Source organism: Hibiscus syriacus, unplaced genomic scaffold (genome assembly GCF_006381635.1).
Source record: "Hibiscus syriacus cultivar Baekdansim isolate YM2019G1 unplaced genomic scaffold, ASM638163v2 tig00111105_pilon, whole genome shotgun sequence".
Classification (NCBI taxonomy): Eukaryota; Viridiplantae; Streptophyta; class Magnoliopsida; order Malvales; family Malvaceae; genus Hibiscus; species Hibiscus syriacus.
The window spans coordinates 2,616,499-2,641,603 of record NW_024062987.1 but is presented as its reverse complement, the minus strand read 5'-3'; the positions used below and the strand labels follow the sequence as shown (position 1 = coordinate 2,641,603).

Below are 25,105 nucleotides of genomic sequence, written 5' to 3'. Positions count from 1 at the left end.
AATATCTAAAATCACAATAAGAGTTCACAATTAACATTGTAAATTAAATACATAGTTTGAACATTTTTCTATAACATTAGAATAATAAATTAACCACTTTAGATCATACAAAAATCATATACGAAAATGTTAAAAACTTAACCAGTAGTTTCCAACAATAAATATATACCAATAAATTTGAGTGCATCGGTAAACAAATCACAAAAGTAGATTAAACTATTGAAAGACCATCGAAAACTATAAATCATAGTCAAGCATCGTGAGAAACTATTCATGAACGTAAAATCACGTATTCAAATTCAATTTGAGGCTCTAGAGCAGGAAATACCAATATAATTATAAATAAGCGTCATCATGATCAATTGTTGCGTCTTCAAATCTAACATTAAAAAAAGATGAAATAAAAAAGAACGACTAAACGATTAGTAAAAAAAAAGATAAAAACTATCACAAAACAGTGAAAATCAACTGTTAATGATCAAAATTGATGTCATCAATGACTAAATAAAATTATATAAAAAATTAATTTAATCTATAGAAATTGCCGCCCGCAAAACCTAAGAAGGAAAAAGAGAGCAGCAGAGGAAACCTAAATAGAGCGGTAGAGGAAACCCTATCAATTACACTTTACTTTAATTAAGAAGTAACTTATTAAATGTGGGCAGCTTACTATCATACCTTCCCTTATCCCATTATATATGGAAAAAATGGGTCAGCTAATAATCTGATTGTATTAGACATGTAATTTTTCTTTTTGCAATTGGAATGTAATATCCCACATCTTTCCAAAAAAAATTCTTCATTGGATTTTTGTTTTTCAAGTCTGACAAAGTATGTTTTTGAATATTTAAGACTTCACTAATTATATACATATAAATTGAATTTGTTACTAATTTAATTTGATATTTTTAAATCAAAATATTATCGGTAAAATTGAAATTTTTATGGTATACTGATAAGACTTTGATAATAGATTAATTATACGATTTTATTAAAATAATTAGATGTTGTTGGATTCTTGATATAAAGTTATGAAAGTGTCTTTGAGAGTTTGGTTATATGTATTTTTCTATAGGAATTGTTATTATGGGAACTAATAGTAAGGACGTTCTTTATCTTTCGATTCGGGTATCAATTACAGAAAATATTTCTCAATGATTTCACACATCGTAGAACTACTTTAACGAGAATTGAGGTTGTCCCCCAGTTATGCTCAGTCGATAAAGAAACAAGATAACATATGATTTAGTTAAAGTCACATGGAATTTGACCATTTGATACTCGTGTCTACCAATCTCCACCTCCAGTTATTGCAAACTCACTGCACGGATTCTCACTTGGAACAATGATCTTTAACTGAACGTTGTTTACCTCATTTTTATAGTAAAAAAGCTTTTATCAACAATATGTTTAGAGATAACAGCTGAAATGCTCAAATCAGATTGAATTCAAATTATTTTATTTAAATTCAATTTAATTAAGTTAAGATCAAATCATATATTAAATCAAATTATTTTCAATTAAAATAAATATAAAATATTAAGTCAATATAAGACCATCAAGACTAAATATATCGATTACCAAATAACGAAAAATATTGTATAATTTATAAAGGCAGAAGAAAAAGTCGCTTTAATATTATCTGGGATGGTAAACGGGTATAATTTCATAGATTCCGCACTTTACCCGTTTCAATTGGGGTGGGGATAGGTACAACTTTAGTAGATAGTGAGTGTGTGTAGATTTTGAAAGTGGTACCCGTCGTGGGTAGTGGGCGAGTGATGGGTTTGAGACTTTACATGTCCTGCATCCGCCCCCTCACATCCGTCCGCCCACTAAATACTCATTAAATCTTGGACCATTATAAATGTAGGTATAATTTTAGGGTTTGTCATTTATGTGTGCTAAAGAATAAAAATATTATGTATTTGTCATTTATGTTTATAGGCTTTAATTATGTCTTTTATTATGGTGTTTATGTACTTTAAAATCTATGCTAACACTTAATTCAGATAATCATTGATTTATTTTATTATGTTTCTTAATGGACGTGTTTGTTTTATGTTTGTTGCTTATGTATAATTTAAGGTTGATGTCAGGAGAGTCTAGCCGGGTACGTCTCTAGTTGAGTAGTGAGTGTGGGGATTAATTTGAGAATGTATCCACGTGAGCAGGTGTAGATTTGAAAAATTTTACCCATCATTGGTGGTGGGCGGGTGGTAGACTTAAAAATATTAAGTGGGTATGGGAATGAGGAGAGGTATCTGTCCCGACCCGCCCGTTTGGCATTTCTAATATTTTCTAACCAATGCTTCGTCGACACGTATTTCAAAAGATCTTGGCAGCTTTTCATTACCTACCCAAAGCTGCTCACTAAACCACCCAGTTAAAAACTGCCACCTCACTGCTCACACCGTATATATAACCGTATTTTACAATCATGCAGTCCATCTAATACCACTCTTATCTGATGGTTTTTACAAAAACAATCAAAAATCAGAAAACGTAATCCTTGATTACGGTAGCTAATGCCAATTAAAATCTCAATAATTAAACTGATAATGGTTATAATAAAAAAAAGAAAAAAAAACTCATTAATCAATAAGATCTCATCTCACCCTCCTCCCTCCCTCTCTTTATCAGATTATTTATCTTTGCACGGCCAATCGGGAAATCCAATTAAAATACGGGTCGGATCATCCGAAGATCCAAATTCCAGTATTCGATACTATTTTCCTTTTTAAAGCTTAAAATTCTGGCGTTGGATCGTAGGGATTTTCTTTGTCTCTTTTTATTCCAGGTTCGTCTGTAATGGATCAAGCAACGAGGAGGGGAAGGGTGGTGGGAAACTATTTTGTGAGCAGGCAAATCGGGTCGGATATCAACGGGTCGACTCAATAAGAAGTTGCAGGATAGTTTGATGTCGGAGATCTTTATTTTGAAGAGAATTAATCATCCTAATATTATTCGACTGCATGATATTATTGAGGTTCGTCTCTTCTTGTTCCTTCTTCTTTTAATTTAATTGTTTCGTTTTACTATTAGTTTTCTAGGAGTTGTTTGAATGCCCAGAAAATAGGGGAAGGAGTGGTGGAATCGGAAACGAAACTATTTGAATTTGTTTTTAGAAGTTGTGCTGTTTAAGGTAGGGAGTGAAATTTGAGGTTCCATTTATTGAGTGAAAGTTCTTTTATGGAAAATGATAAAGGAGGAGAAAATTTGGATATATATATATATATATATATATATATATATATATATTTGTGAAGATATTTTACGGGATTTAAAAGGAGAAGAATCTATTTTTCATTGAAAAACCGTGCTGACTTTCATTGAAAAGGGAGTTATTTAGCCACACTTGTATTTGATAGAAGCAGATAATGAATGGATTAACAATGGTGGGATGTTCAGTCAATCTATATAATGTTTTTACTTAAGCTTCTATTAAGTAGAGAGTTTCCTGTTTGGAAGTCCAAATGAGATGGAATTTCATGGTGCTTTCCGTTTACTCCACAACAACTAATACTAACAGAGAAGCTTTGAAGTTCGAGGATCATTGAGAAAAAATTGGTAAATTTACAGTGGTCAAGGGAAACTGAATTAAAAAGCTATTTTTCATGTATTTGAAGTTCGAGGATCATTGAGAAACAATTGATAATATTTTGCGTTCTGCTGAAGTAGTTTTATCCTGTGCCTTTCAATCCATGGATTGGAAAATGTCACTTGTAAAATAATTTTGATTTGAAGTTAAAGTTGTTAGAGATAATGTTGATTTTTCATTTCCTTCTGTTTTTTTATTGTTATATCAGCCATTATATGGTGTAAATCTTAATCTTTTTTGGTTTAAATAGGTTCCTGGGAAGATACACCTTGTATTGGATTACTGCAAGGGGGGTGACCTTTCCATGTTTATTACACGCCATGGAAATGTCCCTGAGGCAACTGCAAAGCATTTCATGCAGCAACTAGGTATGCTGCAGACCTTGTCTTGCTGTTTATTTTCCTTAACCACTGAATCTGGTCTCTTACTTATGCTTCTATAATTATCTTCTTGTAGCGGCTGGCTTGCAAGTTCTCCGTGACAATAATCTTATACATCGGGATCTAAAGCCTCAGGTATAGTTCATTCTCTGTGGTTCAAGTTGAGTTAGGATATAACTTTATGTCTACTTATGCCTATTAAGGAAAAGGGCAAGCCTGTTTGTAAATAAATACTATTTTTCTTACTGTTACTGTGATCAAATAGGAATTAGCTGTAAGAGATTATACTTTTCACCCCCTTTAAATCTGGTTTGCTTTTCAACCTTATCATGGAATGTGATGAAGTTGCATAAATATCCTTTGGTGTAGACTAGCCTTGTTCATGTTGAAAAGTTTTCTTTTAATAGGTTCTCTTTGTAATGTTGTTGTTTCTGGAACAGAACCTTCTTCTCTCAACAAATGACGGCAGTGCAGTTTTAAAGATTGCAGATTTTGGATTTGCAAGGTAAATGATCACATTGACCCACCTACTTATAGGGTGTTTTCTTCCCCCTTCTAATTTTACATCTTTTATTAAGGAATCTTTGTGAGGAAAATGCACGCTTCCATCCTCCTAGCCATTGGCATTAACCTTGGATGTTTCAATTTGACTACATGTGCAACATTGCTAGTAAACTCTTTGGTTGTTGGTTCTACAACTTGAGATCACCCATCTTCTTTGATTGTCAGTTTTTTGTGCTTATCTAGCTTCAGATGTTCTGGAAATGTTTTCTATTCTCAAATTTAAAAGAAAGGTGTTCTTAGGGTGTAATGACTTTGTAACTTGTGCTTATCATAGCGAAGAATGAAAACTGGGGCTCAAAACATGATAACACTGGACACTCCCCCCACCAAAAAAAAAGAGAGATAAGCTTGGAAATAATTGCAGAAATAAATAAGGTCGCAAATGGTCCAGCGTAATTGATATAAGTCAGTGAAGTTATTTACAATAATTTTCTATTATCCTTTATTATTTGTCCGTTTCTTTTCTCTTTTTGAACATCTTTTCTTTATTTTTTTAACCTTTCCAATCTCATTGGTCTCATTTTGCAATTAAAATGAAGTTCATTTGTTTATATAACAACTTAATTACGGACAGGGGAAAGAAGACGAAAAAGATTTTGATTTAGTGGCAACTGTGCTGTGGAAAAAAAAATTCTAATGATTTTTTTCATGCATAGTCAATGATTGCAACATAACACTTATTCTGTCAGATCTCTGCAACCTAGGGGGCTTGCCGAAACATTATGTGGATCACCACTTTACATGGCTCCTGAGATAATGCAATTGCAGAAGTATGATGCGAAGGTGTTATAGTTACTCCCCTCCCATGACTCTTCTTCCCCCTTCTTGTTCATACCTGAAAATACTGCCTGCTAATTTTGACTTTAATACACAGGCAGATCTTTGGAGTGTTGGGGCTATTTTATTTCAGCTTGTTACTGGGAAAACTCCTTTCACTGGAAGCAATCAAATTCAGGTTTAATGAACTTTCTGTTTGTATAAAGTAGTCCCTGGATTTCTCAAAACTTCCAAGTTTAGACTTGCAATTGATCACCTGAGTTGAACTGATGATTCTTTTGGGGCATTTACAGTTTTGTTTATCTATTTTTTCTATCTTGTTTAATTCAGTTACTCCAGAATATTATGAAATCAACTGAATTGCTTTTCCCCATGGAAAACAATTATTTGACTCCTGATTGCAGAGATTTATGTCTAAGACTGCTGCGTCGTAATCCAGGTATTTCACCAGTGTAGATATTAAATACAAATCTAACATGTACAATTCAATTATATGCTCGCATATTCGAGAACATAACCACAGTTTCACTGTTTGGTGCTACTTGATTCTAGTACAGTGAGGAGTCCAAAATCAGAGTACATGAACACTTTAATTCATAGGCTTCAACCTCCACTTGAATTTGCTTAGTTTGTAACTATCGTTCTTGTCTCCTTGGCTTGTAATTTTGCACGAATGACTGCATCCTCCTATTTGTTAATTCATCTCACAACATACGATCATTATTCTAATCTAAGTAACAGCCATTGTAACGCTTAGATCAGTCTATGAAGATGAACATAAGATAAAGCTTTAGATGATCTGTGAAGATATGGAGCAAAGAGTTCCATAAGAGTTGTGTTTCATTCAGTAATTCTATCATCATAAACTGTGCTGAGCAATTCTTGTTATATGCGTCCTCATTCAGGGTGTTCCCTTTATCCTTGTATTTGCAGTGGAACGTTTAACATTTGAAGAGTTCTTTAATCACCCATATCTTTCTCAGGGCCAACCTAATGAACCATTGAGGTAAATGAGGAGTCGGAGAATTAATCACCCATAATCTTGTCTTATGTGCATTATCGTCAGTTCCCTAAATAATGAATCATTCCTGTATTTCCAGGAGTCGGAGAATTTCAAGGACTGGTTATTCTTTTTCCGAAAGCAGTCCTGTAAGGAATACTGATGAAAGCTTTCAGGAGGACTGTCTTCCTTTCTCTCTGGATGATGATTCTAGTGGTCCTGAAGGGAGCCCTTCCTTTGGAAAGAAGAGGTCTTCAATGAAATCTCCTCGGGGGTTTTCTCCTGACAAGAAAGATACTAGAGGACAATCTTCTAGTCCTTTGAACAAAGTAGATTTTACAGCCAAATACAGTGGTACAAGACATAAATTGGACGTGGTTTCAGATGAAACTTTACATGAACCTCTCAAATCCATGGATCAAATATCTACAAGTACTCATTCAAGAGGTACCAACAATATATGTTGCATTTTACATATGATATTGTTCCTGATGTCTTGCTAAGTACACGTGTTACGAGGCACGTATGTTTAATTGTCACTCTTGCATTGCTTCCACAGTTGGGGACACACTGGAGTTGATCGATCAAGAATATGTTCTTGTACCTGAACCTCCCAAGGACGTGTCAGATTCTTCATTTAGCACTTCCAAGCCAAACGACAATCCATACAAACCAGAGAGTCCACCCTTGATCCCCTTTACCAGTGATACCACGTCAACAGCTCCTGTGCCTATCATTGGTGCAACAAATATTAACGTCTATCATGTAGGAAGCTTGGAAAGCCAGAACTCTGGCCCTGGGATTTCTCCAGGATCCATTGATATTGGAGATGCTCTGGAACAGCCATCATCTCATTGCAGGACGAGGATAAAGTCATTACAGCAGTGTGCATCTGCGATTACAAAATTAGTGCACGAGAAGGTCCGTCCATAATACACCTACTATAAGAGTGTTATGCAGAGTACTAAAATAACATACTTGCATGGTCTATTAATATATGTTGATGACCTTGTATGCTTACACAAGGCATTTAGTGGACGAGTGATCACACTTCAACTTGCTAGATGTATTGGTCAAATGTCTCATATCATTTAGAATATTTTAAATGTTACGACTCAATGCCACTCCTAATTGTAATTGCTATTGCTTTTGTGGCAGATTTTGCTAGCTAGTTTCTCTTGGTATTTTCTTTTCTATCACAAGGCTTATCGAGGATGTTCTATATTGTAACATTATCATGATTCATGATTCTTTGATAGACCGAGGCTGGTAGGCATCTCGAAGCATTCTCAATACAGCTTGTGATTCTTGCAATTTGGAAGCAAGCATTGCATATATGCCATACACGGGCTGCATCAGCTATGGAAGGAAGTCCAAGCCAAGAGACTAGCAGATTGAGGAGTCCCAGCAAGAAGCATGGAACATCTGATACGGAAGAATGTCCAGAAGATGTATCCGCAGAGATAGAGAGGGAATTTCTGCGGGAAGTTGAGCATGCCGAGGAACTTGCCAAGGCTATTGAGCCTGGTATGCCTTTGATAATTATTACTCCCTTTATTAATATTTGTTGCCCCAGTTTTTAAAATTGCTCAAGAGAATGAAAGAGCAACCTAAATGCACTAGTCATTTCGATTATTGCTGGTGTGCAAGGAAATAAAGTCATGCCACTTGTCTCTATCGTATGAAGTTATTTAATTTTCTAAATTAGCATTTGATCATCATGATTGCAGGAAGTACAGAGTTGCCTGATGCAATGGAGACGATATTTCAGGCCGCCCTTGTGTTGGGAAGAAGTGGAGGAGTGAGTCCTTTTCTTCTAACCTTTGTATCATTCAATAGCCTAAATTGTATTCATCTATCAATCTAATTGACCAGCGATTGTCTTGTACCATTCGAATGAGGTGAAAATCGCAAAAGATAGGATGATGGATGAAGCAAAGATCTTTTATAAATTGAAGTTATTTATTTATTTGATGGATACCATGAAAGTTAAGATAACAATCGAAGGAAACGTACCTGCTGAAAGTCGTGCTGCATGTATTTTTGCAGGTTGATGAGCTCATGGGTGAAATGGAAAGTGCAACAATTTTGTATTCGAAGGCAGTGTGTTTATTAGTCTTCCTTCTAGTCGAAGCACCATCCCTCATTTTGAACCCTCCTTTTTCCCTCACGAACTCGGACCGGTATAGACTTCGAACTTACATCGATTTTCTTCGAAATAGGCAAGGTTTTGCTAAATCTCAGAGGATGGCACTTCTCAAGGGCATGGATCAGCCATAGAGTTAACATTTTTTCTTTTTGGTTGAACTTGTGATCCCGACGACTTGCCCTGTGGCATTGTGTAAAAATATTTATTTGTACAGTTATTCTTTGATAAAAGGGAACTGAGGTGTTAATGGGTCAACTGTATCCTGTTTGGATGTTGTAATATTCTCATTTCTGCGATCAAAAGAAAAAAAAATGAAAAAAAGAGGTTAAAATCGTTGGTTGTGCTATTGTTTTCTACTTGGTTGGATGGTATGTTTCCTCTTCAGGTTCTTTAATATGAAATCAACTGGTGAAATAGTGGAGTTGCTCAACCGCCGTTTCCCAGTTGCGAAGGATTGCTGGTCAAATTATAATGTTAGGCCCTTTACTATGTCCAATTTAGGATTTTTAACCCATATACTTTGATTCGTCATAATTTATCCCTCTACTTTTAAAATGTCGATGGTTAACCCAAATATTTACTCCATATCATTAATTGTTTCGAATTAAATGTCAATGTGTTGTTCTCGAAAGCCTCTTCCTACACAAAAATGAGTATTTGAAAAATCACTCTATAACTAGATTTGAATAATTGAATATAATTATTTAATTACAGTGTATTTTGACAATCATCATAATTTATGAATCTTATTGAACTTGATATAATTGATTCTTAAGAGAAGAGATGTAGTTTTGTATAATTACATATATAATTTTCCTCTTTAATTTTATAATTAATACTATTTTGAAAACTATATTTATGTTATTGTATAATTATAACTCGTATTCAAATATGACGTAGAGAATTACAATATAATCACAATTTATTATTTTGGTAAATGAGAATAATTACACCAATCGTGTAGTTATTTTTACATATAATCACAATTTATTGTCATGTCTTATTTATTTAAAATGTTAATTAAGTATCAATGACGAATAAGACCATCTTACTCAAAATTAATGGGCATGAGTCGAGAAAAGAAAATCTATATCAGAAACTAAACTATGTGATACAATCACTAGAGTTGATTCAAGTGGTAAGCAATTTGATATCAGTTAAGTAAAGTCTTGAGTTTGAGCTCTTGTGTATGTAGAAAATGTCTGCTGGGAGACTCACCCGCCAATACTAGGTGTACGACGCAAATCGGTCTGAATTAATCCAAATAAAACTTTAGAACCGGGAGGACAAAAAAAAAAAACTGTACCATACAAAATATAACTATTATTCTTTATTCTCTTTACATCAATAAAGAGGTGTAAAACTAACTATTCTTAACCATGGAACCTTCATTTAGAAGTGGCATAAAGCATGATGTGGTGCATTATTCCTTTGTTTAATTAAAGAACCATAAATTCCACCATTAGTAAGACATCAGTATCTTTGATGGTTCGAAACCATAATCTTATTTTAATGGATCAAAAGCTCAAAATATCATGACGAAAGCAAGCCAAGAAGCCAGTTTTCTTCATATGGCAATGCCTAAACAAAAGATTCAAAGCTTTCACTCTTATTCAACTTTAACTTATTCTCTAATCAAATCCTTTGAATAGACGCTGTCCCTTCATTATGCTACCTACCTTGCTTCATATTTTATTTAATATAACCATGAGTCATGACATGCAGCTTAATGCTCTGGTTCCATCTTTTGTTGTTTAATTTAGTAAATGAGAGTAAGTTCATCGAGTGAGTTTAGTTCACCAAGTTACATGAATGTGATAAGTTCTTACATAATCATAAGATTTTATATAAAAAATGAACTTATAATATTTTAAAAGATAAAAAAATATTAATAAAATATAAAATAAAATATATGAGATTTTGAAATTTTGAAAATTTTAAGGAGATAACAGTTATGTTAACCTTCACCCGATCCGTCTTCGACTATGACACTAAGTTAGTAGGAGATAACGGTTACGTTAACCTTCACCTGATCCGTCTATGACTATGACACTAAGTTAGTAAGAAATTTCATTTTTTACGTATTAATATCATCTTGTGTATGCCTTTACAACATTTAAAATCATGAGAAATTATTCCATAGACCCTTTATATCACGTCATCAATGGTCTCAACCAATTAAAAGATTACACATCATTTTTTCCATTTCATTTACAATTAAGATTTTAGTTTTTCAAATTAGTTTCTCCATTGCATAAATACAAATCAAAATTAAACTTAAATTTAGAAATTATTTTTAGAATCTTCGTTAATGCATTAAAAGGTCTTTACCTTTGTTGTTGAAAATTTGAAAACAAGAGAATTTGGGGTTATCAAATGGAAATATTGAATCGAATTTCAACTTATCAAGTGATGAGATCTAAATCTTAGATAGAAGAATTGGTAACTAAAGTAGGGTAGGAGATTATATCAGTAAAATCAAACTCAAAGCTGTCCATATGAGATGATGACACAGAAAAATATTTAGATTTGGATGTCTCCGACAAAATATATGTCGAAGAAATGTTTTCCATATTTTTTTTCATTATGGACTCGATGAACGAGCCATTTATAATTGCTTTTGATTCAAAAGGGAACGAAATGGGGAGTGTTTTGCAGTTAAGATGGTCTTTTTTTTCTCACGATCATCTATCTTGTTAGTTTATCAGAGGAAGTCTTGTAGATTGAATAGTGGTCTGCAGAGGAACCCGTTTCAAGTACCTGATACGTCCCTGACACGGGGACGGCTAGGGTACATACCGGGGACGTGCCACGGTGGTGGGGCACGGCTGAAAGAACTCGAGGACATTTGGTGTTTACCTAGGAACGGAAAAGAACTCGTTTTGGAGACGGCATGTGACTATCGCGGCGCTGCAAACAGAGATGAGAGAATCTTCAGCTCTTCCTTACTAGGTCTTAAACGACAACACACTAAACGGAAAAGAAAGAGAGAAGGTCGTAGGGGAGAAAGAAGGAAATAATTTAGGAAGCGGCTGCGTGGGGGAGAAAGAAGAGTTAGAATAGGATTTAAAGAATTTTTTGTCTAATTTCCGGGTTGATCCCTAAAGTTTATAATAATTTTGAATATGGAAATAATTTTTGCAATATTTTCAAATTGACCAAAAATAATAATTTAGGAATTTGGGAAAAATCCCAAATGTTAGGATTTTTAGTTAGGGATAAATTAGGATGTTACACCAATTTTCTATAAAATGTTACTTTATTTATAATTTTTTTTCTAATGTCGTAATCTTACTGTTGTTGTACCCTGTAATTTTAGAAATCGTCGTTTCCAATCACCATCCCGTCCCCTTATACATATCCGTATCAGTGCAACATAGGTGGTCATGATGAATAATCTAGTGCTTTTGCTTTTGTACTTTTTTAGTTGAACCCTTTGTTTAGTCATTTTAGTTTCTTAAGATTACACAATTTCTTTTATTTTCAAATTTTCAACTTCAATGAACATAAAGAATATTTTTTTTGGATAAACAAAGGTAAAAAAAATTAATTAATGAAGATTCTAAAAATAATTCTTAAATTTTGATATGCATTAATGAAATGGAGAAATTAATTTGGAAAATGAAAATCTTATGTATAAATGATAGGAAAAAAAGATTATTGTGGAGTCTTTTAATAGGTTGGAACTATTGGTTATGTGGTGGAAAGGGTACATAGAATAATTTTTCGTGAACAGGGACGGATTTATAAATCTGTGTTGGGAGGTGATAATTTAAGAAGTTGTATTAAAAATTTTAGGAGTACAAAATTAAATAATCAAAAGAAAATACAAATAAAAAATCTAAAATATAAGGGAATTTAAAAGTTGTCGCTCCCCTGCACCCATCGGTCCATCCCTGCTCGTGAAATCATAGTAACGAAAATATTCGAGGATATCGGTTGAAGGCTGTTAATAGCATGTTAGACATGTTAAGGTTTTAAAGGAAATACAACGAGTCTAATAAGAATGCACTCCGGTTCTTATTGTTTGCCACATTCCTATTGTGTAGTGCAGGCTGTGGCCACCAGGTTATATTTCTCGTACATGAAGAAACTCCACTGCTGGAGAACTTAAACCTACAAAACCGATGCCTTAATAAATAGCAGAACCAACACAAACATGAGAGAAGGAAAAATAGTTTGAAGGCTAAGTGGAGTCTTCTTTGTAGGGTTGAAAATTGAAACAAAAATAGGAGCCTTGGATTGCCAGAAAGGAAGAGGTAATCTGCATCCCAAGGACTAGACGAAGCAAACGAACATGCTGATCCAAACCTCAGGATGCAGATTACCCGGTCCCCACCAGCTCTATGTATGCACAGACAAAATTAAATGTAGAAGAGGATGAGGTTGAGGCCTTCATGCATGAGAAAACCGGAATTTATAGTGAAGATTGGTTCCACCAAAACTGTAATGGAATAAGGTGCTTCAATGGCGTATCAACCATCATTGATTTTTGTTCTTCACAAACCAATCACATCCCTACTTTCCATAGACAATGACGGTGTTGCTATCTTGACTGCTTTTTCCTCGTGACTTGAAAAATCTTTCCTGCCTTCTTAATAAAAAAAGGTTATCCTCTCATCGTGTGTGAAAATAGTGAAGGAAAAGAAAAATTCTTTTACCAAAACAACAAGGTAGGCTTTTCAGTCTGCTTGAAGCTTACATCTTGGAATGGAAGAATCTTCTGACAAGTTTTTGGGGTCTCGGTTGAAGCAGATCTGGTTTCGTGGTCCACACCTCACGAAGGGCCTGCTTTGGCTATTGATTAATGCTTACCGGTTCCCTGGTCGCATAGGGTTTGGGGTAATCAGATGCATATTTAGGTGTCGAATGCAATGCTACCAAAGCAAGCACAATGTGTTTGGTGTGGGGAATCTTATGTCATGAGCAATCGTCAATCATGTCTGTGTTAACATCAATGTCAGGCTAGCGGACATGGGAATGGAACATTCTGCTAATATGCTGAAAGACGAAGCTAAAGCTGAGTTAAGAGCTCGGAATAAATTCCATGGGCATGCATCTCATGCCTAACAACTTCGCCCCAAAGCTTGCTGCAATGTCATGTCTCTGCCATTTCTGCAATCCACTGCCCCTTCCCATCCATATTTCCATTTTAACTGAATTAAATCAATTCACTTAACTGATAGTTCAAATAATTTAAATCTAGAGATATTCAAACGGTAAGAAAATTTTTCTTTGAAGTTCTCTATATCCGTGTACATCATTTACAATATAGAAATTAATAGTATGAAGCGATTACAAAATAATATTTGTTTAGAATATTTTTAACCTATTAACAACATGCACGCACTTACAATTTTGACTATAAAATTCCTCAAACCTCACATTGTTTAGATATTAATTTTTTTAAGTGTTTAAATGTAACATTTTAAACATACACTTATTGAATGATTGAAGAGAAAACTGAAAAATTGTCATTGTTGCTTGACTTCTTATGCTCATGAAAACACGTCACATGTGTCATGAGCGTTTTTTTGGAAAAAGTTTGTAATATTTTTTATGTTTTGATCCCTGTTCTTCCTTTCATTCATTTTTACTCCTTTTCTCTTTCTTTCATTTTAGCTACTTTTTTTATGTCCTTCCATTTTGGTCCCTTAGTTCAAAAAAATTGAAAAAGTCACCATTCTGTGTGGACAACTTTTCCTTATAATTTATGCGAAAAAAACTTTTCCTTATAATTAAAAAATCAATGCAAAGTCATTAAGAAGGGACGTCAATTATATTACAAATAGTCAAACCTACACAATGATTTAAAAATAATGTATTAAATACACTAAATTTCTAGATAAAAACTCAAGTATTCCATTTCGCTACTTTTTGTTAAAGAGCGTTATTGTTCTAATTTAACCGAACTAGAATACTACGAGTAGTTTAAAATAGGTTTATATCACGAATAAATACCTAAAATATATTTTTCATTTAAGTACCTAAATTATTTTTTGATCAAAATAAATACCTAAAGTTATATTTTTAGTCAAAATAGGTACCTAAAGTATTTTATGTCAAAACAGGTGCCTAAACTATTCAAACACTTTCATATATATAACTTCTAAAAACGTTAACATATGACATTAATTAAAGAATACTTTAGGTACTTGGATGAAAAAATTGAATACTTTAGGTATCTATTTTGACCAAAAAGATAACTTTAGGTACTTATTTTGACCAAAAAAATACTTTTGATGCTTAAATGAAAAAGATTGTATATTTTAGGTACTTATTTGTTATATAAACCTTTGAAATATATATGAACTAAAATAAAGGAAATCGAATGATGTTGTTTTTAGAAATGAGCAGAAAGAGGGGTCCAGTGCTGGACTTGCGCTAACTTTTGAAATCCACTTTTGTGAGGAGAAATTACTTTATCTCCCTTTAGTTCTACCAATCTTTGAATATTACCAAGTATAAACATGATTAGATGCCTAACCTAACTCCTCCATTTGCAATCTCATTCTCTCATCATTCATCCCATCATATCTCCATACATATTATAAATCATATGTTCTTTATATCAAGTCTTCAATTATACTAATAAAGAGTTCGAATTCTTGTCAACTCTTATGGCTTATTCTTAATATATATATATACGAACGCTCTTAATCTATGTTAACTCGCGACCTTTTCTTCTTCTACTTTTGCAATACTTTTTCTTCTCTTTTGTTGTCGTGATGAAAAACGATCTTGTTGGTATAACAATCAATGACGTTGAATATGATTTTATGTGAAAGGCTTTCAGCTCGTGTATTGACTATGATTTGTAGTTCAATAGTCCTTGCACTGAGATATAACCGATTTATGCAAGTCAAGATTCGTATTGATGTGCAGCAACCTCTCAAACGAAAAAACAAATATTGCATTACTGAATGGTAAATCTATCTTCGTCCAGCTTGAGTACGAAAAGCTCACTCTCCTTTGCTTTTTGTGTGGTCAATTGTTCATGGTAAGACCTTTGGTATTGGGACCAATCCTTTCCCTTTCTCGATTCCTCAAACTCTGAACCAAAGCCCTGCCCAAATAAAGAGGGGAAATTATGGCCTGCGCCCCCAAAGTAAGGACGAAAGGATACATGTTTGAGAAAACACCAGTGAACCACCTGTCATTATCATCCATGGCCATGCAACTGCATTATATTTTAAAAGAGAATGAATACCAAATCTGTTCGTTTCATTACGTGCTCCATACCTCCATCTTTGAATACAATAACAAGCACATTCCTAGGCCATGATTTGATGGCCTCGAAATTATATAAAAAGTTCCATCTTGTAAATTCTAAATTTACAGAATTATTCTACGCCAATACTTTGCTGGTACACATTTCTATAAGAAAATGGCATGGGGAAGTCATTCTGACTATTCTTTTGTTTCAGCTTGCATTCTGATAACATATATTGGCTTTTAGCCACGTAAAATACACTTTCAAATTTAAACAATATGGCCCAGGAAGCTTCTATCCCATCTTCTCTCAACCTACAAAATCATGCAAAAGCTGCCCGCCAATGACATCCCGTCCGAAATGTCGGTTTTGTGCTTCATATCCACCGATGACATACCCTTCATTGTTTACCTCAACCCCGATACCGAAACGCTGAGCTGCGTTTATAGGAAAGGGCTCTGGTAAGCCAATACCATTGTTCTGATGAAGACCCAGTGTCAAGGAAACACCAGCAGTACTTCCACCTGCCATGCTAACACCGAAACCGACACTGGCACCATCTTGTGGATGGCTCGACAAACTGTTGTACGGCAAGTTGAGTGGTTCGCTTCCCATAGGTATATCGGTAAGTTCACTTCTCGTTTGCTTCAACGGGGCATCTTGAACCGTTTGGGTCGATGTAGCTGGATGCTCAGATACAAGAGTGTTCGCCAAGGACAAATGATCGCTCGACCTGTTTGTGTTTCGGTCCTTTTGGGATGCCTTTTGAGCTTGTTTTGTTTCCAGCATATGTATTTCTTCCACCATTGGCTTCCACAGTCTTACTCTTGCATTTATAAACCAATTTGAGACCTGGTTCAAAAGTATTATGTTTTTGAGGCTTAAATTAAAGAACTAATTGTTTGCAAGACTATATAATGATTGTAGGAATGACGGTTAACGGCATACCTGACTACGTGATAGACCGGTTTGTTTTGCCAACATTAGTTTGTCTGTATCTGTTGGATAGCTAGAACATAAAATATAAATGTTAACCAAATAAGCAAGCATATTAGGTTATCAAGGAAACAAGATTAGGGATTTTATCTATGTGACTCGAGTACTTACGGATGTAGAAAGTGTTCAAAAAGCCATGCTCTTAGTACAGTTACAGCACGCTCAGGAAGGCCTCGTTGAGGCCGCCAAACTGGTTGGCTCTCGGGGAAGCCTGAGTTATGAACCGGTCGATTATAAAAGCTTCTGTTGGAGCTTCCAAACCTCGGAACCTCATCTTTTCCAGGGATTATCTGATCATGAGCTTTGTGAGTGAACTGAAGCTGGTCGGTTATTGCATTCTTCAAGAAACTGAAATGTTTGGACAATGCTTTCAACGCCAAGTTTGCAAATGGAGCCGCATTGCTCAGTCCAGCAACACATTCGAACGATGCAACTACAGCTTGCATCTGCTGATAGTATTGCTTGTACCTCCTGAACGCCTAATAAGGATAAATACAGTTAGCAAGTAGGAAAGTTAGATGATACCGACAACTATTAACCCATTTAAAATAATGTGGCTAAATTATTAAAAAGGATAAAGAAACTGGCCCTAAAATTACTGTAAAACATTACAAGTTTGATCAAGTTACATGATCAGACAAAACATTGCTCTAACCTGGGATATTAGGAGATTGCTAGAAACCTTAGTCACTGAAGAATGATACATGAAGCGACTAAGTAGTGAAAAGAGAAATCACCAGTGAAGCATACTAAGAGATCCAAGGAAAATAAGGATACTGCCTCACTAGGACATTGTTAAAGGTTGTGCTCAATGCTTTACACGCAAATAAAACAATTGACATTTTAACTTAACATCGTTCCCTATGTCAGATTTATTGCATTAATCTTTTTATGGTAGGCAGTCAAAGCACCCACCAATGGGAAGGAAATGTTGTGCATCCTTATTAAAAGGCTCGCACCGTCATATATATTCTCCCTGAGATGGAATGCAATTATCTTTACCAACATGTAATCCGTACGTAATCAGACAGAATTTTGCCCCAACATTTATATTGTTTAATCATCTATATATTCTTCTATATAACCCAACCGATAGACCAGTTACTAGCTTTGAAGAACAAACACATCCTTCAAGAAAACACTTGCACGATAGGTGAAACCAAAACGAGCCGATAAAGACAAACATCGATTATCAGCTTAAATACTAGTTACTAATTAATTCCATAGTAGTTCCGAAGTTATCCCATTGGAGAATGGCATTCCACCTGACTTACAGATTATAAAACATGCAAACTTATCCAATAAGAAAAGATCAAAAGTTATCACTCCAGACAATAATAAGCATTAACCCCTGTAAATAGATTAATTTATGGAATTCAACGCATTTTTAAGTACGATTAAAATTGGACTTACCAAAATACAATGTAATAAGTCAGTCCATACACACACACACATGTATTTGTGTTGTTCAGCACAAAAACACAAGATTCACCCGTTAGCTAGCTAGTACTAGATTATATTAATTCAATGCAGCTAAGCTCTATCCAGCAAAAAGTAGACATTGCAAGCTACTTGCCTTCGGTAGGCAGCTTGCAATAACCAATTATGGTTTCCACAAACTTTTTGGGAGTATAAATCTTTTCAAATGGATTCCTTTAAATTACTTTAGAGCATATTAAGCCCCAAAGTGGTGACTTTGTCATTTACTACAAGTCTTTCTATGGTTGTGTCAGACACTGTATTAACACCGATCTTTCTGCATATATTCCCCTCCTTTCGCCTTTTCATAAAGACATAATAATATTTTTTTTTGTTATCATCGAGGCCATTCATCAAATACAAGAATCCAATTCGCACAGTATACAAATGGAGGAAATTTTTTTTAAAAAAAATAATGCATGCAAGCAACACCACAAAAGAAAAAATTGAATGTTGGTTCCATATCTGACTAAATCTAACAACATTTAAGAGTATCCGATATTTTTTTATTTTAATAAAAAATAAGCAGAGATTGAAAGCAATGCTCGGGTTTCACAAAAAACGATCTTCAAGGAATATTTGAAGAGGATAAGGGACACGGATCCAAATATCACTTGGATATGCTACAAATTTAAGGACAAATTGAAGAAGGAAAAACACGTGAATACATAAATTGAATGTTGTAATACCTCGTCAAGCATTGAAATTAGTCTTGATTTTTTTCCTGTATTATCAGAATCATCCATAATTACAGTAGCACTTAAGTTCTGCGATGGAGACTCCATGATAGAACAGTCGGGAGTGATTTTCTCGACGTAACATCCCTTACCCACATCGCAAAGCTCTTCTAATAACTGCTGTGCCGGCCTCAGAAACTTCGATCCCTTCAGAATCGAAGCGTAGCCCGTGAAAGGACCGAGAGGGACCGAGATCCGGGAAACCTCATTCGAAGTAGAAGAGAAATATCCAGCGGAAGTAACTTCGTACCTTTGTAGATTTAGCCCCGTGGGCAGATTGTTTTGGTGTGTATTATGAGAAGAGAGAGAGAGAGACAAGCCTTGACTGGTGGCAGTAGGCTCGGGTTTATATACAACTACTTCGGCACCGTTAGTATAGGACGACTGGTCGAAGTCTCTTAGGTTTTGAAGGCTTTGAGGGGCATAAAGAACCGGGTTGTTGTTATTATTCATGTCTTGGATCGTACTAGGGTTCAAGGGTAAAGACGACGGTGAATTCAAATAAGGGTGATAAGAAGTCGAAGAAGAAGAAGAAGAAGAAGCACCGTTAACGATCCCACCAACAAAGCCCATGAAATTCACACCTTCTTTAACAGCACAAATGGGACTGTTTTTACCAGTTTGGTGGTGGTGGAAGCCATGGCTACCACCGGCAGTGGCCGTTAGCAAATCAGAAGAAAGAATAGAAGGGTCGTACAAGGGAAGAAAACCCGAGCAACCTGAAAGAGCAACAGCCGTGGATTCAACACAAGCCGGGTGGTTCTGAGCCACAACTCTTAGCTTATCTCTTCTGCTTTGCTGTGGGACATGGTAGGGCTCAAAACCCTCCGCCATACCACTAAAAAAAAAGCTAAAACTCTAGAGAGGGAGAGGGAGTTTAAAGAAACAAAAATGAAAACCAATCAAAAAGAGCACTGCAACAACAAAAGATTAGAAAAGAGACTGGAGGCGAAGGGATATATGCTTGAAATTTTAGAATTTTGAACTTTGGATTGTGTGATATAAATAGAGTGAAAGAGAAAGGTGGTGATTATTGAGAAAGATGAAATGAAAGGTTATCACGATCTTTTTTCTTCAGCAGCTGAAAACATGGCAGAGAAAGAGAGAGAAAGAGGGGGGGAGGGGGTGGCGGTGATACGTTCGAGACACTGAGATTTTCGGTATGGGATGCACAGTAAGTAACTTCACGAACTTTTAAAATCTTTTGATTTTTCTTGCACGAACAAAATAAACTCATCTCATAGTTGTCGGTCACTGACCTCGGTCCTCAAACTCCTCAGACAAGATCTCTTTGTTTATCTGTTCGTTGGGGAGGGGAGGACGATCATAGGGTTTGGAAAACCGGAGGAGGACCGGCTACTTCCTGTAATAATTGAACGTAACTGTGTTGCAGATATTTCTGACAGAAAGTTTGGGGAGGTGTTTTGTCGTTTTTCAAAGCCTTTTGGTGTTGTATGCCCTGGGGTTATTCTAACCACCAAATCAATCATCAAACTAAAAGAAAAAGTTGCTTGCTTTATCATTTTTTTTACCAACCTTTATACTGAAAAAATAAGGACTCGATCGAGATTAAAGTCTATTTTTCCCCTCTTTTCTATTATATTATGTAAAATATTATAATTATATTTATTTAATACATTGTTGAGTGAGTCCAAATACACCACTTAGATAAATAAATTAAGAGACATGTAAACAAATTTTAGAAAATAATTGTATTTTTTCATATTTCTTCCATCCCCTGGTATCATAATGAAAGATTTAGGGTTTGCATTTTCTTCTTCTCCTCCTTCTTTGTTGTTCACTTGGCTTAGTTTCTGTTCTTTACAGTTTAGGTGAGTGTTCTACTTATTGTTCTTTTCTAATTTATTAATTTGTGGGGTTATTACACCAGGAACAATTCATTTTAATTAGAGTCGAACGTAAGAATATATTTTTGTTGCTATAGATTTTTTAGAATCTTAAATTGCTCAAGAGAAAATATCGAATATTATAATTACTTTCATTACTTATGTTTAAATAAATTTTTTATATTTTATAATTCATTTAACATATTTTATTTTGTTCACTAAATGTGGTAGCACTTGTCCTTTATCCACTATGTATTGAATATTATTTTTATTTTTTATTCAAAGGTTTAATGTATGGATTAGGGGCGATTTTTCCTAAAAATCATCGATAATTGGTATATTTATCGATCTAACACCGGTCAGATTATATTTTTTGATCTAACACCCGTAGTAGTAAAGCGCGCCCCCTGAACCGCGTTATATGTTGATTTGGCGTCACGTGGAGTATAGCGCGTCCCCTGTACCGCGCTATACGTTGACTGGATTACCCGTAGGGTATAGCGCGCCCCCTGCTCCGCGCTATACGCCACGTAGGGGTACAGCACGGATCAAGGGTCGCGCTATACGCCGTACCAAAATTATATTTAAAGCGATCCCTGATCCGCACTATATAATAATTACATATAACGCGGTGCATGTACCGCGCCTTATATGTTTATAAATACTGATTTTCGCATTTCTCCTCACATCTCCTTGCATCTCTCATCTCTTATAAATTAATACAACAATTCCGTCAACGAGTAATAATTCTGACAATCTTCTTATATTTGATTTAGAAGTTCGTGCGATTTTTCGTTATAAGATAATTTTGTTATAATTTTTTAATTATACTTATTGTTTAGTATCATTATTTGAAAAAATATAATACTAATTATTTTTAATTATTTTTTATATTTGTAAAATTGAAAAGCGGAAGCATACATCGAAATAGTTTTGCGGTGCAGGTAATAATATAAAATTATATTATTTAATTATTTACGTTGATGTGTAAAAAAAATTGTGTTATATTTTCGTTCATATATAATTTATTTAATCAGGTTTGTTTAAGTTATTTTTTTTACAGATATAATATTGCCCCACTTTTAAACACAAAGAATGACGCGTCTTTCAGCTATTATTTATTATGATGGTGAAATTCGAGAAGATGAAACCGGCGTTGTTTTCGTATCAAATGAGCATGTTAAAATATCATTCAAGAGAAACATAACTCTTGAGGAGCTGATAACGAAGATTTCGAGGAAGATTCATGTTGGAAGTAATAGAAGAATGTCGTCTTTGCAGTACAGATTTCCAACATCATTGTTGCCATTAACTTATACAGCGTTCGAACTTTCGAACAATGATGATGTTCAAATGATGGTTGAAGCTCAAAGTAATTATTCAGACGCCGCTATTGAGATGTATGCACATTTTGTTCAAGTGCATGCTGTTCGGGGTCAATCTTTAAGCTCACACTATGGGTTGGCTGAACAAGTTGATCAAATTGACAGCCCGACTACAATAATGTGTAATGATTTTAATGTCATAATGGGGAGACATTCATCCGTAACTCCTTACGATATATACCGAGGTGGGTCCACGAACAATCCGTATGGCAACACCGCGTCCAGTTCAAGGGGAAGACATTCATCTGTAAATTTCTTTGACCATATGGAGATGCCATCGACGCAACCATTTGTGCAATTTCCATTTGACAGGATGGCTTCAAGCTCCAGGGGGAGGCATTCGACTGCGAGCTTTTTCGATCTCAATGTCGATATGCCTTCCAGTTCAAGGGGAAGGCGTGCAAGTAGTAGGTTCTTCGACCTAAATGTGGAGAGCATGGAGGAACCATCATATACACCAGAAGAACCGCTTCGTGAGCCTGGTGCTGATGGTGCTGAGACTGGACTATTCATTCACCCAGAATCACCGCAATTCAACTCCGATGATGATGAAGTTCCAGGAAATGTGGCACAAACCAACCCTCATGCACACATGTATGAAGCTGATTATGGTGCAATGTACGGTCCATAATTTGCGGATATGTCTCATCTCGGTGACTATGGATATTACTTATCAATAAATAATGGTGAGTTATCTTTAGGCATGGAGTTTTCAAGCAAAGAAGAAGCGATGATGGCTATCAAAAATTACAATATCCGTAATTCTGTTCAGTCCAGAGTCAACTGATCGACGACCGAAAAATATGTATGCTACTGTGCCCGACGCGAAAACGGATGCAATTGGATGGTTCGCATATCGAAAATGAAGAGGAAAAATAACATATGGGAACTAACAGTATACAACGGTCCTCACACATGTTGTGCTGGAGGGGTCAACCAAGATCATCCCAACTTGGACTCTGAAGTGATATACCAAGCCATCATACCCATGGTAATTGCAAGCTCTCATATAGCTGTTGCAGTGTTGATTTCACCTATACAATCGCAGTATGGGTACACCGCAAGACTATAACCATTTTGTGGATCCCGTATACCTACTATCTGAAGTTTTTAAGGTATACGAATTTGAGTTTTCCCCCATAGGTAATGACAAAGACCCTGATGAGGTTCAAGATTGGCTTCCGATTGTACCATCCGAGTTATTGAGGAGCGTGGTCGTCCAAAATCCAATCGAATTCATTACGATATGGATATTCGAGAAAGATCTAGACAAGACAGAAGATGTGGCCATTGTAGAAACCCATGACACACTAGAAAAACATGTTCACTTCTGTTGTCATCAAGTAACAATTGATGAGGAAATGATGTATTTGTTTATCAAATAATAATTCTTGTATTTTAATTTGTATTTACTTTAAGTTAATGTCATTCGATAATCGCTGATGAAGATTAAAAAGATGAACACAATCATTAAATTTTATCAAACTAATAACAATTTGGTATTTAAATACAACAAACTTACAACGAGAATTAAATGGTAAATGATAATCAAATTACAATAACTGATATTAAATGGTAATAAACAAAATTAACTGAAATATATTTAAAAAAAGTCCAACAAATTTAACAAAATAAAATAAGTATTAAATGAGAAATAATAAAAAATTACAATTAAATAAAATAAAGTAAATACAAATATATATAAAAAAATCGATCGATGTCTGCGTCGCGAATGTGTTCCACAGGGAGGTGGTTGTCGGTCTCGAGGAGGATTTCTTCGTATCAATGGTTCTGACTCCTCGCTGTCATCATCGTCGTCGTCGTCGTCACCATCGTCATCGTCGTCATCGTCGTCGTCGTCGTCCTGAGCATGTACATTAGGTTGATGAGGAGCTGATGACGATGAAGCACCTCCATAGAATAAGGACCCTGGAGGTGTATGACTGACTATCCCACCGGCCTGCGAAAACTGGGAAAACCCAGAAATCGCTGAGTGTGAAAACTGTACAGGAGGTGTCTGTGCTGCGGCCATGGGTGATGAGGCTGAACCCGCCAAATATCCAGTATATGAACCCCAAGTCAGATCTGCAAACATAAACCCATAATAGCCTCCAGGAGGGGTCATCTTTGACGGTGGCGGTGGCGGGGTCATAAAACCAGGTGAAGGCGGCGGCGGCGACATCTGGTAATGGAAAGGCGATGGCGGTATCATATATGGTTGCGGTAGCTGCTGGAAAGGTCCTGCTGGTGTAGCTGAGGATGAATCGAAAGCACCTGCTCTCCGTCCACGAGTAGGGGGACGATGGTGTTGTGTCGGTGAACGTCTCTGTCGACGTCGTGGAAATGTCTGCCCTCGTGCATCCTCTGGAAGTAGAAACGGTTTCCCGTTACTGTTGAACCACTCATAATAATCCTCAGCATACATCAAGAAGTCAGTAAAAATGGGCTCTCTACGTGGAAGGCGCCGATGTCGATCCTCCCACAACACGACCCACTCATGATGCCTCACCAGCCAATCTGTATCTATCTTGTCGTGTCTATCTAAGCTATGCAACTCATCCATATTGCGAGGTGCTTCCGGAATTGGTTGAAAACAACCAAACTGCCGGAGCACGTGATCAGTGGAGTGCCACTGGACGGTCGCATAACAGATCAGAGGGACCATCGCCATCCAAACATCTGATGGACCCCTCAACTCAGGTGGGATCACCGCCCTCACATTATCAGTAGAATATGACACCCATTCAAACTAAAACAAATAATATATAATTTTTATCAAAATAATAATCTAATTATATAACTATAATCTAAAATCGATTTTTAAACATTAAAATTCATACCTATGTGCCAGTCTACTGATCGATTTATACCCTAATTTTTTCTAAATCATCAGGTAGTTCCTGATGATTTTTCCTATCAGTAGACCACCTATTCAAGGAAAAAAAATTGTTATACGCTGTATAAAATTATTAATATA

The 25,105-nt window shown here is 35.5% G+C and overlaps 1 protein-coding gene and 1 pseudogene across 1 annotated transcript; one reads left to right on the top strand and one right to left on the bottom strand.

The window, feature by feature from the left end:
- The first annotated feature begins 2,489 nt into the window (after positions 1-2,489).
- LOC120154204 lies at positions 2,490-8,813 on the top strand (annotated as a pseudogene).
- A 6,867-nt stretch (positions 8,814-15,680) lies between these two features.
- On the bottom strand, positions 15,681-20,368 carry LOC120153909 (BEL1-like homeodomain protein 9). Its single transcript, XM_039165772.1, has 4 exons — positions 18,849-20,368; positions 16,792-17,159; positions 16,633-16,693; positions 15,681-16,536 (listed from the first exon to the last, which is right to left on the bottom strand). Exons 1-4 carry the CDS (start codon positions 19,728-19,730, stop codon positions 15,994-15,996), a joined length of 1,854 nt encoding a protein of 617 aa, XP_039021703.1. The 5' UTR covers positions 19,731-20,368; the 3' UTR covers positions 15,681-15,993.
- Positions 20,369-25,105: the final 4,737 nt, after the last annotated feature.